Consider the following 17,664-nt stretch of genomic DNA (forward strand, 5'->3'; position numbering starts at 1 on the left):
TCATGTAATGGCAGTAAAGTTGAATCAAAATAAAAAGTCCCTCTGGGCTCACATGCAAATGCACACATAGGTCAGTGATTGCACCACATGTGCAGTATTGCCGTGAATGTCAGAGTGAGAAGAATTCTAGCACCAGAGCTCTTGTTTAACTCTAAACTGGTAACCTGTAAAGGCTTTTAAATTGTCGCCTGCAAAATTTAAAATCTTGATATGTTTGGTATCTCGGCACAATATCTTTTATCTGTTAATGGAAAATTAGGCATTTGTGTGCACTAAAATTAAGTGTGTTTTTTTTTTTTTCCTGAAAATTTAGCGCTTGATAAATGCCTGCGCAGATATTGCGTGACACAAAAAATTGCAATAGCCACTATTTCATTCTTCAGGGTCTCTGCTTACAGAAAGTATTTAATATTTAGGCGTTTTAAGTAATTTTCTAGCAGAAAGTTTTTTGTTTTCTTTCCTATGAATGTTCATTTTTTTAATTTATTTTTCTGTCTTTATTACAGTATATTCACTCAGCTGATATTATTCATAGGGTAAGTACTACTGTTAATGCTGAATATGTTTAAAGCGGTTGTAAACCCCATCAAATTTTTTTATTTTTTTTCTCCTGTAAGGCAAAAGTCATAATGAGCTAATATGCACCGCATATTAGCTCATTATGAAATGCTTACCTCGGAATGAGGTGTGTAGCACTTACCTGGTCCACGCCGAGTGAGATTTCATCTTGCCTCGGCGTGTCTTCCGGGTATCGCCACTCCATCGCTGTGATTGGCTTGAGTGGCGATGACGTCGCTCGCGCGGGAGATTTAAAACTCGGCAAGGTCTGGCGGCTGCCGGTCCTTTCGCGGTAGATCCCCCCCCTGCGCATGCGCTGCGGCGCATTGCGAGGGGAATATCTCCTAAACCGTGCAGGTTTAGGAGATATTCTCCTTACCTACAGGTAAGCCTTGTTATAGGCTTACCTGTAGGTAAAAGTAAAAAAAGTGGGTTTACAACCACTTTAAGCTATACTGCCAAGCGTGAACATACAAACGTCATGCTCTCTGGTAGTAGAGCTGTAAATGCACAAAGGTTTTATTTAGAAAATTGTGATTTAGAACGGCCCTTCCCCACAGAAGGTATGAATGTGTCAATGCCCAAGCTGTCAAAATGAACTGGCTCTTTCACACGGTCTCTGTTTTTTGCTCAGCAGGGATTGCTCCGTTGACTCCCACTGAGCAGGCAGATGACAGCTCCATCTCTGCACACTGTTCAGGGATGGACCTGTCAGAGCTCCGCTCTCCTCAATGGGGGATCGGATGACGATGGACCGTAGAGTCGTGTTTGTCCGATCCGCCAAACGGATGGAAAATGGGGTTTCCTTTCGTCAGACTTTAGCAGGTCTGATGTCAGCGGACATGTCACGGCTGACATCCGTCGCTCCTTAGAGCTGTATGGGGCGTACATTCAGTTCCGTCTAAAAAACTGACAGGCAGACCTGAACGGTCCGCCCTTGTGAAAGGGGGCCTAAGCTGCTATTTTGATGGTACCTAGTCCCATTCTGTTTTACCCCACAAGTTCACCTCATATCCATCCAGGTTTAAACATATGGAGGCATTTCCCCAAAATTGGCAGAGTCAGTTAGTTTAGCACAGGAGAGTATATACCATTATAACAGATGCCTGAAAAGCTTTATTAAACTAAAAAAATCTGACTATCTGGTATGCCAGTTTTGGCTGCTCTCCTTTATATTTGCAGCTCCTCTACATTGGCAATCTACATTTATAGAGTTATATTATAACAAAAGTCCTTGCCATACATCTGCGCTTTCCACTCCATCTTTTTTGCAATTTTCTATCTGGCTCCTTCGAATTTTCTCATCGCTGTGGTTGAAAAATGAACATCAATTTGTTCCCATTAATGCTTAGAAAATGTAATGCATGTTCTCAAAATGAAAATTTTCAAGCAAAATTCTTCTAGTGTATCACAAGCTTTAGTGTATAAAGCCCCTGGGAGCTTTAGCCCTCTTTCACACGAGACAGACTCCGTCGCTACGGAGCCTGGAGATCTACGGAGATCTCTCCACTGAGTCGGCGGATGACAAGTCCCTCTCTGCTCACTGAGCAGGGAGGGGCTTGTACAGTGCCGCTGTCTCCTATGAAGAGATCTGATGAAAACGGTCCGACTGTGTGAAAGGGGCCTTGGTGTACTCACTAAATATAAACATTTCTGTTTAAAAGTACCTATGTATTGCCATACAAATTAATTTTATATAACATGTTTTTCTTTTATCTAAAGGACTTGAAACCCAGCAACCTTGCTGTTAATGAAGATTGTGAGCTGAAGGTTTGTTATTCCTTGCACAATTGTAACTATAAAAGTGTTGGGTGTGGCTCTATGATTGTGCTGTAAATCCCTGTTTTAAGAGCTAGTAATGTTGATGGCTTTTTAATATGCTGTAGATTCTGTGGTCTGATGACTTTATGTAGAACTACAGTAGATTTGTTTTTGATAAGGTCTGCTCATCCAGTCAACTGGGATATTACTGTATATAAAATTCTAGTATGTTCCAATATATGTAGTCGATTGGGTTTCCTGCTATTGATCCCTATAAACTGCTGCATTGGTGCTGTTTTTTTGGTGCCATAACTGCAAGATTGTATACTTCTAATCGTCTATGCTTTGTATGTCTGCCCATTGTAGGCGTTTGTTTTTAAACGCCTCCCATCTGACCACTGTATATGCTCCCTAGAGCACACAGCAGCGGGATCTGCGACTGCTGTGCCCGTGGGACACATCGGTTCACTGATTGTTCCTGGCCGCTGTGAGGGGCTCTGGTACCATGTGATCACTGTGACCAATCGCAGTTACAGTAGTGAATGAGGCTCTCATTGTTTACTGCTGTGCGATCACAGTGGCCCTATTCCATGTGATAGCTGTGATCAATCACAGGGTCACGGTAGTAAACAATATTAATTGAATGAAACCTTTTGAGCAGTCTTGCCTATTACAGTGATGATCACTGTAATAAGTAATCTCCTCATTGTCAAATAGTTAACACCCCCCCCCCCCCCCCCAGAGCACTACAGTGTCACTAGGTTAACGCTGCACTGCTCTGGTGACAGTATGTGTAAAAAATATAAAATAAGCGTATTTATCTGGTCTGTGTGAAAGTTAGTCTACAAATTATATGTGTGTGTGTGTGTGTATATGTGACTGTTTGACTGACTCGACTTTTTTATCTTCCATTGGGCAACAAGGAAATCATATACTGTCAGTTTACACAGCTACCAACAGAATTATTTGACACTAGCAAAAAAAAGAAAAGAAAGAACCCCTCCTCTACCTAGCATTTCTTTTTTTAAGTTCTTTGAGGATGAATGTTTCATCTCTGCTGGCAAAAATCGAATCATTCATTTTTGCCTGCGTTTTTCTTTGGTTCTTCTATTTATTTATTTTCTTCAATCAAGATTCCTTGCTACTTTACTGATTGTGCTAGTCTGTGTATGGAAGCTATTTGGATCAACCTTTCCTCAGCCTGGCTTTGGAGTGCTGTACTTGGACTCTATTGGATTGGACATTATTGGGGCCAGACTGGAAATTACCTTTTGGTTACTTCCACTTGGAGAGACGCTTTCCTGGACCCTGTTCTGACAACAAGCTGTGGAACATTTTCAAAGTCCAGTCATGGACAATTGCTGAAGTGCTTGCCCTGTCTATGAAGGCTCACTATGTGAGTACGCTGGTCGGGCTGAGCATCAAGAGCTACCTGGTTTATTGCACAGCTGGGTGTCCTTTTTTTTTTTTTTCACCAACTACTGGCTGTACAGTGGAAGGAGTTGATGCTAAGGGATTGAGTGCTGACACCATCCACTGGGTGTTTAGTGGTGCATGCTTGGTCTGCACTCTGGTTCCCGCCATTAAGCATCAGGGAAGCATCCAGCTGCTTCTGTCTGCAAGAGAAACTTGTGGAGTAACTATCTTCAGTCTGTGCTTATGGCCTGCTTATTTTGACCTTGTTTCCAGACCTTTGTTGGCCACCAGTTGCCATAGTTTGTGAGTTTGAGGCCTTGCCTCCTACTCAGAGTTTGATATTGCAGTGACATATCTGTCTAGGCACAGAGGGGAAGATCCTGCTTAGACCCACAAAATGGTTCCAGGGACATGTATTCTGTACCCCCTGTGGGGGCCACAGTCAGACATCTACTTTCTAAAATCCAGTGACTCTATTGTTATTGGGTCTACTTCATCCTTTAGCTCTGTCAGTGAGCCCCCTGCCTCATCGGGCTTCTACTGTAGTCGCACAAGATTTTGCGGCCAAATGTATCCAATTGCTTGGAGATACTGACCTGCAGTATATATTTTTAATTTCCATGTGCTGCTGGAAGAAGCTGGACCTCCGAGTCACAGCGACCATCTACCAACAGTGTCTCTATGATGAGATTGCTTTTTGAAGAACCAGTGTCTCCCGCTATTAACTTTTCTTTTAGATGTACAAGTGACCATTTCAGCCCTTGTTGGTTCATTATGTAGGACTCATTTTGGAGGATCTTTTAGAGCTCTTTCCCGAGCCCCTGTGTTTTAAAAGACTTTTCCCCTGCACCCGCCAGTTAATGTTTTGCTTTATGCAGTCTGGAAGCAGTCTGGTTCTGAATCCCATCTGAGAGTTTGTTGGAACTGTTCTCCTTTTAAGTGTGAATTTTTTTTAAAAGGGTTACTAACGGCAACATTTTTTTTAATTTTGTTTTGTATAAGGGAGGGTTATAATCCGTCAGGATTTCCCTTTACTGCCTGCCCCATAGCGAGAGAAAATCCCTCCAAAGTGAGGGAATCCTGCTGTGTCAGTGGAGTAACCAGAACTAGTGTTCCCATTGGAAGATTTCCTCTCCATTCTTGTTATGTCAACCTTTGGGGATTTCTTATATTTTACTTTTTGATGATATCTGTAAACGGGACAAATGGAGAGGGTGAATATCTCAAATGGGGGCACAGAACGCAATATAAACCTGACAGGGGTTCTCATCACTCTCCACTCAATCCAAAACTAAAAAAAGGTTTTGCCTTTAAGTTGCACTAAAAACTGTTATCTATACCTATGGTATATCAGCTAGTGGCTCACCATAGAAGAAAAGTCACCAAGTCAGTTGGAGTCTCTGGCTTCTAGTCCCTGTGTCAGTTTGACAACTGGAAATTTATCCCATCCTGGCCAGTGCCCTCACCCTCTGAATAACTTTCCCCTATTGGGGCATTAGGTGATCAGCAGTAGCACTTGTAGTCTCTAGGTAGTCTAATTCCAGCTATAGAGAGTTATGTGGGTCTCGGTTTTACCTACACTGGTCTACTATTTGCTAGAGAGGAGGAGGGGACTCAAGAAGAGGCATTTCAGGGGCACTCTGCATTTTCCTTTTGCTGGTAAATATAAACCTGTTTTGTAAATGTTTTAAAAAAAAAAAAAGTCACTTTAAGAAAAATTGGCTGTTCTGATAGTCGACAATCCCCTTACAGTTCCCACAAGCATGTTCCTTAAGAATTCTGTTTGTAAAGGCTTCCTCTACCCTTGCAGGTCCAGTCCTGCAGCTAGTAATTGCGCACATGTCTATTTGACAGACTATTGAATAGAGAGAACATCCTGTGTGTGATGACCCAGTTTCTTTGAACCATTACAGCCGATTCCCTCAGCCTTATTATTCTGTGCTGACTCTCGAGAATGTACTTTGCAAAGTCTCTAGGGCTACATCTAACGATTATTTTCATAATCGATTAGCTGGTCTATTTTGTTTCGATTAATCGGTTAATAACCTTAAAGTGTGGTGTATAATTTAGTTAATATGTAAAGTTTTAAAAAGAGACAATTTATTCTTAAATATCTCTATGCAGTGGTAAATATAAATAACCAACTATATGGTTAGGGAGCAAAATCTCTAATCCACTCTGAGAATAACTGACAGAAGAGATATACTGTATATACTATTAAAAGAGTGAATCTGGTAAATATCTTTTGGATCAAATTTTTTTTATTTAAAAAAACAAAACCAAAAAGATGTCTGTCTTAAAAAATAAATAATCTTAAGACCGTTCGTTCGATTTTTCTAATCATTAGTGGGGTCAAATCAACGTTCATTTTCAACCACAGTGAAGGGAAAATTTTGAAATGGACTTCTTGGTCAAAGGAATTCTCAGTATATGTGGTTTTCGTTGAGAAATTGCATTCATTTAAAAAACTGAATGTGAAAATGTCAAACATTCTTTCATTCAGCGAATGTACAAAGATTTTTCGTATGAATATTCTCGTCTGAAAATTGATTCGTGTCCAGCATAAGGCTCGGTACACACCTATACAGTTTGCTTTTTTGATCTGTTTCTGCAGTGCTTTTTGCTGTGCGTTTCGATTTTTGGGCACGTGATTTTGCTGTGATTTGCGTTTTTTTTTTTTTGGGCAAATTAGTTGTTGGGCAGATTAAAAAAAAACAAACTGCTGCAAAAACGCATCACATGCTTTTTTGCAGCCTCTCCATTGAAGTATATTGAACCAAATAAAGCATAATTTTCCATAAAAAAAAAAAAGTCCCTGACCCTTTTGAAATACTCAGCGGCCAAAAAAAAGCATAGATGTGAACCTTTCCCCTTAGGGAACCATGTAAATGAACTGTAGTGCGTTTCTGAAAAAAGCACCAAAAAACACAGATGTGAACCAGGCCTAAGACCTTAAGTAACATAATGGGGTTAAAAAAATTAATTGCCCCTTTTTATAGTACAAAAAAGCAGATAATCACTACTGTAAGGGGTTCATTTTTTTACTGTAGAACTGAGTAATATTTACAGTAGCGATTTATTTGCTCTTTTTGTACCTTTTTTTTAAAAAGCTTGTGTCTTTCTTTTCTTTTTTTTAACCCCATTATGTTACTGGCCGAGTAATCAGTTTTAATTTCATAATCGATTAGTTGTTTTGGCCCTACTCTAGAATCTCATCTTGTAAAAGTGAAAATCCTGCATATATAACGTCTTTTGACAATAAATTGAATTTCTATAGTTCTTCAGAGATGGCAAGATGGGCTTCAATTCGCCACTGTTTTTTTTTTATTTTTATTTTTTTTTTATAACTTAAAGGTGCGAACGGGGTGGGGGGTGTAAGTGTTGGTGGTCAACTTCAAAGGTTATGTCTTATGTGCATCTGTCATTGTAGTCTGTTTTTTACATAAGACGGTGACAGGATTTGAGCATCTCTCGTTGCCTGATTTATGATAAAAGGTTATTGTGTTCATTAGATTCTTGATTTTGGGTTGGCGCGCCACACGGATGAAGAGATGACTGGGTATGTGGCAACAAGGTGGTACCGGGCTCCAGAAATCATGTTAAACTGGATGCATTATAACATGACAGGTAAAGCCTATTCTTTTTAAGTGTTCTTGCATAGCAAGACCACTTGCTGTTATCTCACATATATATTATTATTAAGTGTTCTTGCATAGCAAGATCACTTATTTTTATCTCACATATATATTATTTTTATTCTTATAGCCAAATTTACCACCATAACCCCTCCCACAGTTTTTACACTACATAGACGAGTAATATACCGAAACATGTGTATTGTTCCTGATCGTCGTTTTTGCAGCGACATTTGTCCCATAGGCATGAATGGTGAAACTAGAGTGTGGGATGACAAAAACTGAAAAATCAAGACATGAGTATCTAAACTGCCACCACTCCCTCATTTTCGAACCGACCTACACAAATCTTATATAAAAATGTTCAGCTATCCCTGCTTCCACTACACATGTCCATGGCTAAGCCATAGTCCTGATAGTTTTCACAATATGACCATTTGTTTGCAACTCACACCATCCATTGACATTCATTGAAACTGCACTCTAGACACCTAAAATTTGAAGGGCAATATCTAAACTGCGACTGTGCCTTCAATTTTAATATTTCAGAGACATACTATGCATCAAAATGTAGGCCTGGGTCTTGTGATTCTCACAATATAAAGCTCTTCGCTATAGGATTTATAGTTTTTACTACCGTTTGAAGAGTTAAAAGTATTCAGGAGAGGCACAATACTCTGGCCTGTGCTTAGAGCCTGCATAAACAAGGCATGAGAGTTGCCAGGAAATATTGGTTTCCTGGCAGCTCTGAGGGGGAATTGTAGCTCCTCCCACACAGCTCTGAAAGGAACTGTAGCTCCTCCCACACATCACTTAGGGGAATTGTAGCTCCTCCCACACACCGCAGAGGGGAATTGTAGCTCCTCCCACACACCGCGGAGGGGAATTGTAGCTCCTCCCACACCACGGGGAGGGGAATTGTAGCTCCTCCCACACATCTTCATAAAGTTTCTCTGCCCAGTCCAACCACACAATGGTTACTTTGCCCAGTCCAACCACACAACGGTTACTTTGCCCAGTCCAACCACACAACGGTTACTTTGCCCAGTCCAACCACACAACGGTTACTTTGCCCAGTCCAACCACACAACGGTTACTTTGCCCAGTCCAACCACACAACGGTTACTTTGCCCAGTCCAACCACACAACGGTTACTTTGCCCAGTCCAACCACACAACGGTTACTTTGCCCAGTCCAACCACACAACGGTTACTTTGCCCAGTCCAACCACACAACGGTTACTTTGCCCAGTCCAACCACACAACGGTTACTTTGCCCAGTCCAACCACACAACGGTTACTTTGCCCAGTCCAACCACACAACGGTTACTTTGCCCAGTCCAACCACACAGCGGTTACTTTGCCCAGTCCAACCACACAGCGGTTACTTTGCCCAGTCCAACCACACAGCGGTTACTTTGCCCAGTCCAACCACACAGCGGTTACTTTGCCCAGTCCAACCACACAGCGGTTACTTTGCCCAGTCCAACCACACAGCGGTTACTTTGCCCAGTCCAACCACACAGCGGTTACTTTGCCCAGTCCAACCACACAGCGGTTACTTTGCCCAGTCCAACCACACAGCGGTTACTTTGCCCAGTCCAACCACACAGCGGTTACTTTGCCCAGTCCAACCACACAGCGGTTACTTTGCCCAGTCCAACCACACAGCGGTTACTTTGCCCAGTCCAACCACACAGCGGTTACTTTGCCCAGTCCAACCACACAGCGGTTACTTTGCCCAGTCCAACCACACAGCGGTTACTTTGCCCAGTCCAACCACACAGCGGTTACTTTGCCCAGTCCAACCACACAGCGGTTACTTTGCCCAGTCCAACCACACAGCGGTTACTTTGCCCAGTCCAACCACACAGCGGTTACTTTGCCCAGTCCAACCACACAGCGGTTACTTTGCCCAGTCCAACCACACAGCGGTTACTTTGCCCAGTCCAACCACACAGCGGTTACTTTGCCCAGTCCAACCACACAGCGGTTACTTTGCCCAGTCCAACCACACAGCGGTTACTTTGCCCAGTCCAACCACACAGCGGTTACTTTGCCCAGTCCAACCACACAGCGGTTACTTTGCCCAGTCCAACCACACAGCGGTTACTTTGCCCAGTCCAACCACACAGCGGTTACTTTGCCCAGTCCAACCACACAGCGGTTACTTTGCCCAGTCCAACCACACAGCGGTTACTTTGCCCAGTCCAACCACACAGCGGTTACTTTGCCCAGTCCAACCACACAGCGGTTACTTTGCCCAGTCCAACCACACAGCGGTTACTTTGCCCAGTCCAACCACACAGCGGTTACTTTGCCCAGTCCAACCACACAGCGGTTACTTTGCCCAGTCCAACCACACAGCGGTTACTTTGCCCAGTCCAACCACACAGCGGTTACTTTGCCCAGTCCAACCACACAGCGGTTACTTTGCCCACTCCAACCACACAGCGGTTACTTTGCCCACTCCAACCACACAACGGTTACTCTGCCCACTCCAACCACACAACAGTTACTTCAGCCACTCCGCCCACTCCAGTTGTAAACTACTGGTAGAGGCAAGAACACTTCACACAATTTTCCCAGAAATTGTAGCTTTTCTAGTTTAAATACGATTTTCATTTTACATGCAAGCAGCAAAATTGCTGATTTGTGGAAACTCCTTTTTCTGAAAAAAAAAAAATGATGTAAAAAGTTAAAATTGTTTGCTTGAAATGTATAATGCCTGCTGCATTGCCAGTTGTATTTTTAAGTGATACTAAAGTTGTTTTTCTCCCCTTCCTCCTGTCGAGTGCCCCCACAGCAAGCAGCTTGCTATGGGAGCAGCCAAACAGCAGCTTTGTGTCCGCTCAGACACAGAACCACGATTCAGCACTACCACCTTTCTCTCCTGATTAGCTAACTGACTTTGACGGCAGCAGAAGCAAATGTCATCACTGCTGTGTCTCAGTCAATCAGGAGGTAGAGTCCCTGAAGGCCGAGGCACTAGTGCACATCGCTGGATTTTTGGATTTGCAGCCCTTGTTTTTGGTTGTAGGATTTTCTTCTTCCTCTCCTGCAGTTCAGTCAGTGTATGAGTTACTCTTTCTTGCTTTCCCTCTCAATTTTCAGAACAGAATAGTTTAGTCAACAGTAGAGGACAAAAAATACATTGCAGATTTACAGTGCCTTGGAAAAGTATTCATACCCCTTTAAATTTTCCACATTTTGTCATGTTGCAACCAAAAACGTAAATATATTTTATTGGGACTTTATGATGGACCAAAACAAAGTGGCATATAATTGTGAAGTGGAAGGAAAATTATAATTGTTTATTTTTACAAATATCTGAAAAGTGTGACGTGCATTTGTATTCAGCCCCCCTGAATCAATACTTTGTAGAACCATCTTTTGCTACAATTACAGCTGCAAGTCTTTTTGGGATGTCTCTACCAGCTTTGCACATCTAGAGTGAAATTTTTTTCCCATTCTTCCTTGCGAAAAAGCTCAAGCTCTGTCAGATTGCATGAAGAGCGTCTGGCAAGAATTGAAAATCTGCTTTTCACAGATTCTCAATTTGATTTAAAGAGGGAGTTCACCCGAAAAAAAATTTTAACATTAGATTTAGGCTAATTAAGGGGAGCAGAAACGGGTATTTTTTTTAAAATCAATGCCGTACTTACCGTTTTCGAGAGAGATATTCTCCCACCTCTTCCGGGTATGATCTTCGGGACTGGGCTTTCCTATTTGATTGACAGCCTTCCGACGGTCGCATACAGCGCGTCACCAGTTGCCAAAAGAAGCCGAACGTCGGTGCGGCTCTATACGGCGCCTGCGCACCGACGTTCGTCTACTTTCGGAAACTTGTGACGCGCTGTATGCGACGGTCGGAAGGCTGTCAATCAAATAGGAATGCCCAGTCCCGCAGCCCATACCCGGAAGCGGCGGGAGAACATCTATCTCGAAAACGGTAAGTACGGCATTGATTTAAAAAAAAAATACCCGTTTCTGCTCCCCTTAAATAGCCTCAATCTAATGTTAAAAATTTATTTTTTGGGTGAACCTCCACTTTAAGTCTGGACTTTGAGTCATTCTAACACATGTATATGCTTTGAAACGAAACTTCTTCGATTGCCCTGTATTTTCTGTATCTTCCCATAAACTCTGACCAGCTTTCCTGTCCCTGCCGAAGAAAAGCATCCCCACAACATGATGCTGCCACCACCATGTTTCATGGTGGGGGTGGTGTGTTCAGGGTGATATGCAGTGTCAGTTTTCCACCACAAATAGTGGTTTTTGCTTTTAGGCCAAAAAGTTACATCTAACCAGAGCACCTTCTTTCACATGTTTTGTTGTGTCCCCCATATGGCTCGCAAACTGCAAATGGGACTTTGGGACTTATGGTTTTCTTTCAACAATGGTTTCTTCTTGCCTCTCTTCCATAAAGGCCAGTTTTGTGGAGTGCACGATTAATAGTTGTCCTGTGGACAGATTCTCCCACCTGAGCTGTGGATCTCTGCAGCACCCCCAGAGTTACCATGGGCCTCTTGGCTGCTTCTCTAATGCTCTCCTTGTCTGGTCTGTCAGTTTAGGTGGATGGCCATGTCTTGGTAGGTTTGTAAGATAATACCGCTCTAAAAACTGTTGATCCCTTGGCTTTGCTTCCGTCCCAATAAACCAAAAGGGTGCTGGCTATGCACAGGTACATTGGATAGAAGAAGATCCTGGACTGTTGCACTCCTTAAAACTGTCTTTATTGTACAAAGAAAAAAACAAAAAACACCCAAAGCAATGCAGTCAAAACGTAGTGAACAACAGGAAAAAGGTGGCTGACATGATTTTTCCTGTTGTCCACTATGTTTTGACTGCATTGCTTTGGTTGTTTTTTGGATTTTATTTGTACAATAGACATTGTTTTAAGGAGTGCGGCAGTCCAGGATCTTCTATCTTGGTAGGTTTGTAGTTGTGCCATACTCAAATGATGGATTGAACAGTGCTCTGCAAGATGTTCAAAGCTTGGGATATTTTTTTTATAACCTAACCCTGCTTCAAACTTCTCCAACTTTATTCCTGACCTGTCTGGTATGTTCCTTGGCCTTCAATATGCTGTTTGTTCACTAAGGTTCTCTAACAAAACTCTGAGGGCTTCACAGACCAGCTGTATTTCTAATGAGATTAAATTACACAGGTGTAAAGGGGGCTGAATACAAATGCATGCCACACTTTTCAGATATTTATTTGTAAAAAAAAAAAATCAAACTATTTGTAATTTTCCTTACACTTCACAATTATGTGCCAATTTGTGTTGGTCTATCGCAGGGATATGCAATTAGCGGACCTCCAGATGTTGCCAAACTACAAGTCCCATGAGGCATAGCGAGACTCTGACAGCATCAAGCATGACACCCAGAAGCAGAGGCATGATGGGACTTGTAGTTTGGCAACAGCTGGAGGTCCGCTAATTGCTTATCCCTGGTCTATCACATAAAATCCCAATAAAAGTACATTTATGTTTTTGGTTGTAACATGACAAAATTTGGAAAATTTTTCAAGGTTTATGAATAATTTTTCAGGGCACTTTATGATTAAGGCAACTTTCTCTAGGTGTAGTGATGGTGTTTCATTTTTAAGTTTTCATAATGTCTTTCAGTGGATATCTGGTCCGTTGGATGTATAATGGCCGAACTCTTAACGGGTCGAACCCTGTTTCCAGGCACAGACCGTATCCTTTCATTCTTGTAAAAAAAAAAAAAGGAATAATGTTGTATTTATGACAAATGTCTGCATTTCAGAAATATTTAGCCTTTTATTATACAGCAATCTGAAATAAAGGCACTTATCTGACTGCTTATTCAAGGAAACGTCATTAACCATGCTGCTTTTTGGCAATACATAGCATATGGGTTCTTTTTAAAAATATTTTAATATTTAAAACTGTCATCCCAAACCGAAGACTCGGTCCACACTGGTGCAATGTAGGAGACCCTGCAATTTAGTGTCTGTCCTGCATAGTACTTGAATCGCAAAGTGGTTCACACTGAGATCTGTGAACCGCTGGGGTTGTCGATGCAAAGTTAATGACATCCCTAGATCAGATCGTAGTACAAACTGTGAAATGATGCAGGAATCAAGTGTGAGGTATAGGTGTAAATACCCATGCGATCCGATTCCAGTGTGGACCAAAAAAGGGTCCTGCACAGTTTTGGTGCGAATGCGATGCGATTTCAGCCATACAGTTTGTAAGGCTGAATTGGCATCGCGCAGACATCGCATGCGATCTGCACAGCGATGCGGTGCAAATTACATGTCTGGCATTGCACTTGTGTGACCCGGCACTAGAACAGAAATGGTTCCATGTTGTGCAAAACCCCTTAGGTTTCAAAATGTGGGTTTTTCACATATATATATATATATATATAATTTTCTCTCTCTCTCTCTCTTAGTGTTACTAAACCCAGGGCCCCACATTCACTATATCTGGTCTCCCACAGTATACAGAACATGGAAAATTCTATTATATTTGTAAATTATAAACGGCTAAATACCTTTTTCTTATCAGCAGCATATAGCAGTCTTGTGACTTCTATTGGTGTCTAGCAGAGCACTAGTTAAAGCTTGTAGGAGGATTTTTAATTCTAATTTAAATTTATTGCCTGACCCTTGACCCTCTAATTGGCCCTGTGCTGATCATATGAACCCCCCCCCCCCCAAAAAAAACCTCTAGCAATACACACCAAACTGACCATGTGCAGAGTACGCAGCAGATGGATTAACCCCTTAGGTTCCACAGTGAGTGTAACAAGCGTGATTTACTGCATATACATACTGATTTTACTGCTGTGTGGGTTTAGTAACACTTTAATTGGCAAATACTGAACAAAGTAATAATCTGCTGTAAAAAAAAATATATATATATATATATAAGGCAATACTGTGCAATGACAATTATTACATTTACAGCTAGGTCTTGTATAGCACTTTGAAAATTTGTCAGCTGTGTTTATATTTTAGTATCTGATTTTTTAATACAGTTGATCAGGTATTGAAAATGTTGGTGTTTGGTAAATAAGATGCTGCAGACTGAGGCTTAATTTCTGTTACAACTGCTGTCAGACTTCAGGTCCAAAAGGACATTAGGAATAGTCATGAACATTGTCTGTAAAAAGTTTATCAGTACAGGAGTTTCTCAGTTTCAGCAGCTTGTCAGATTTTGGGAAATTTTGATCAGAAAAAAAGAAATGCATAATTGCTTGCACTTGCCTACCCTGCAAAAGCAAATAGTGTTCTGCATCTCACGTTCTTAATAGCTAAGGGAAAATTTGCCTGCATATTCATTTTATTATTATACATTAAAAAGTATTTTCTGTGTATTTGTAATGCTATTGATTTGTCCAGTCGTATTGATTGAATGAGTTGTATTGATCTACCACTTCTGAGTCCTTCCTTTTTTTTGTTGTTTATATATATTTGTGTGTGCTTGACTCTTTATCTATCTGTGGTTGGTGCATGAGTGTATTGTATCATATGTTGTTGCTATTCCTGCTTTGGTGTAAACCATCCTGTTTTCATTTCCCATCTTCAGTAATGTGTCTGTGTAACCCTTTCCAAACCCTTTTTGTCTCTCTAAAGTAGTCCTGTATGAAGGGGAAAGCTCATCCCTACCGTTTGTCTGGTTTGTGGCAATTGCGTCACTTGTCACACATTTTCCTTCATAGCCCACCTGTAGATATTGATCAGTTGAAGCTCATTTTGAGGCTGGTTGGAACCCCTGAGCCCGAGCTACTGCAGAAAATCTCCTCGGAGGCTGTGAGTCTTATGTTTGTGTCACAGAGATTAAAATGTGTCCCAGCTATTTCTAAGCATTCTATGCACCCTGAGCTTCCATGGTGAATACTGATATTATAAGAGTTCCTGATCATTGATACGAATAGCTCTTGCACGATTACATGATTATTCCTCTGTATGATTTCTTATCACTTCTATAAATTAGAGCCTTGTGCGCACAAATCAAGGTGGCACATAAGTGTCTATGTATTATCCTTGGCCTAACACTAAAACAAACATCCTAATCATTTTTTCTAAAGTGTGTTTAAATAATGAGCACCCCTCCTAATGAAATTACTAAAATTAATACATATTTGCATGCCCACCATCCCCTTTCCCCCCTTCATCCTTCCCATTTTCACACTAAAGCTTAAAGGGTAATAATCATAAAACTGTTTGTGAAACAAGTTGCATAGTTTGCATCTGTAACAGTACTTTCTGCCTTCTTATTTTTTCAGTGTTTGGACTGGGAGTATATATATATATATATATAAATAGTGGGGCAGATATGAAAAATTAAAATTGCCCATTCTGCCTAGAGAACAAGAGTATGACTAAAATGAGATTCCAGAACGTATATTTTTTCCCATCAGTACATTGATGTTTTTTTACATCCTTTTGTATTGGTTACTACAGATTTTGGGGTTTCAAAATAATTTGGAATGGCAAACACCACTTTGCACCTGACCTAAAAAGCATTGCTGAAATGGTGGAATAGCAGTTTTTATACTGAAATAGATGCGGACAAGGAAATAAAGAAAAGCAGGGCTTGGTTGTCCTTTGCTTTTTGCATGTGTTTCCTGCCTGGCATTAAAGCAGGCTCTTGGTCGTATTCTTCATTGTTTATTAGAAGAAACACCTTTTAAGAAATCTAGAAAAAAAAACTGTACAGGCAATGCCTTTTTTAAACATTTGGGTCTAGGCTTGAAAAAATAACGACTCCTAAATCGCAAAATAGCAAAGGGGGATAAAATAGTTTAGAATTTTACAATATCCTTAACTTGGTTTCATGATCACACCCTTTAAGCATTTTGCTGTGTTCCTGATCTGCATGTCTGTGCCTTTTTTATTGTGTGGTTAGTGTAAAGAGTGTGGATGGTGATACTTTCTTAAGCATGAATATTTTGAAAAAAAAAAGCATGGTTATTGAATTTTGTGAGCAGAATTATTAAACTATTTGGAAGTATTTGTATATGGATTTGCACATTTTAAAGTAATTTTTTTTTTTTTTTTTTTTTTTTTTTTAGTAATGTCTGAATTTTGGTTACCCATAATTTTGAGAGTTAGCATTTTAAGATATAAACTGGATAATTACAATTGTTTTCATAGCACAGCGTTTTCCAAGAACATTAGGAATGCTGTGCTGAAGCTCTGTTATATAGGTCATTGTGTGATATTGCCCTAAGGTGATATTCCCAGTTGCTGACAGCGCAGTATGTTCTACTTATAAAGCCCTTGACGAGGCCCCTAAGATATTAATCAGCTGCAGCAAATCATGCGTCTGACTGGAACACCTCCCTTGTATCTGATTAACAGGATGCCCAGCCATGAGGTGAGGTGCCTATATTTGCTACATAATGTATAGCTAAAAACAAGCTGCATATAAAGTCTGGGCTGTGAGTTAAAATAGAATACTTTCAAGGCTGCAAGTTCTAAAGTCGCGTGAAATCGAGCGCTTATCCAAGCACATTTGTGATCCACTGCAACCAAGCACAAATTGGCTTTGATCTGCTAGTGAGAAGACTTCTCGAATCCCTGGTTTTGGTTTGAATTGAGGGCTGGTTCCCACTGGTGCGATGTCTGACATCTGATACGATTTCTGTGCGATGCGATTTCAGCCATACAGATAGTATGGCTAAATTTGCATTGCGTTCAGACCAATCTCGCACAGGACCTTTTTTTGGTCCGCAGCAGAATCAGATCGCATGGGTGTTCACACCCATGCAATCCAATTCCTGTCTGTATTTGCAGTTTGCACTGCGATATGCAAACTGATTTGGGGGGTGTCATTTAACTTTCAATTGACACTCGCAGCAGTTTGCATAGGGCAGTGTGAACTGTTGCCTGGGAGGCATGCGATGCGGGAACCCGCAGTGGATTTGCATGTTCCTGCATTGCTGCAGTGTGAACTGAGCCTAGTACACAGCATTTTTGCTAAATTCAGAAACCTAATTATGTGAGATCTGCCCTAAATATGCTGAATACAGCTACATTTTAACTCTGCATGCCATGGGATTGCTTCTTTCCAGTATCCTTTTTTTTTTTTATAGTGTAGAAATAATATACACCACTGGTTAACCGTGCCATGGATTCCCATAAAAATTGCAACACTATCCCCAAAAATAACTCAAGCTTTTACTTGACTGAAGTGGCTTTTACACCCATTTTAAGTACTCCATCCTGGCATGAAAATCGTTTTTTTGCTGCCAACTTTCTAATAAAACATATAATTTTCTTCTATTTGCTCTGTAATGTGGCAGTTGAGAACA

At 41.1% G+C, this 17,664-nt stretch overlaps 1 protein-coding gene across 2 annotated transcripts in view; it reads left to right on the plus strand.

Annotated features, from left to right (window-relative positions):
• The window catches only part of LOC120927297 (mitogen-activated protein kinase 14), a 109,927-nt gene that overhangs the window by 56,236 nt on the left and 36,027 nt on the right, over positions 1 to 17,664 (plus strand). Inside the window, exons 5-9 of one of the 2 annotated variants that reach the window (XM_040337867.1) lie at positions 507 to 536; positions 2,281 to 2,328; positions 7,248 to 7,362; positions 13,002 to 13,073; positions 15,078 to 15,157. In XM_040337867.1, the coding sequence (XP_040193801.1) occupies positions 507 to 536; positions 2,281 to 2,328; positions 7,248 to 7,362; positions 13,002 to 13,073; positions 15,078 to 15,157 (345 nt within the window). Of the gene's footprint in view, positions 1 to 506; positions 537 to 2,280; positions 2,329 to 7,247; positions 7,363 to 13,001; positions 13,074 to 15,077; positions 15,158 to 16,647; positions 16,728 to 17,664 lie in introns of both variants that reach the window. The other variant, XM_040337866.1, reaches the window with a different exon arrangement.

Source organism: Rana temporaria, chromosome 2 (genome assembly GCF_905171775.1).
Source record: "Rana temporaria chromosome 2, aRanTem1.1, whole genome shotgun sequence".
Classification (NCBI taxonomy): domain Eukaryota; kingdom Metazoa; phylum Chordata; class Amphibia; order Anura; family Ranidae; genus Rana; species Rana temporaria.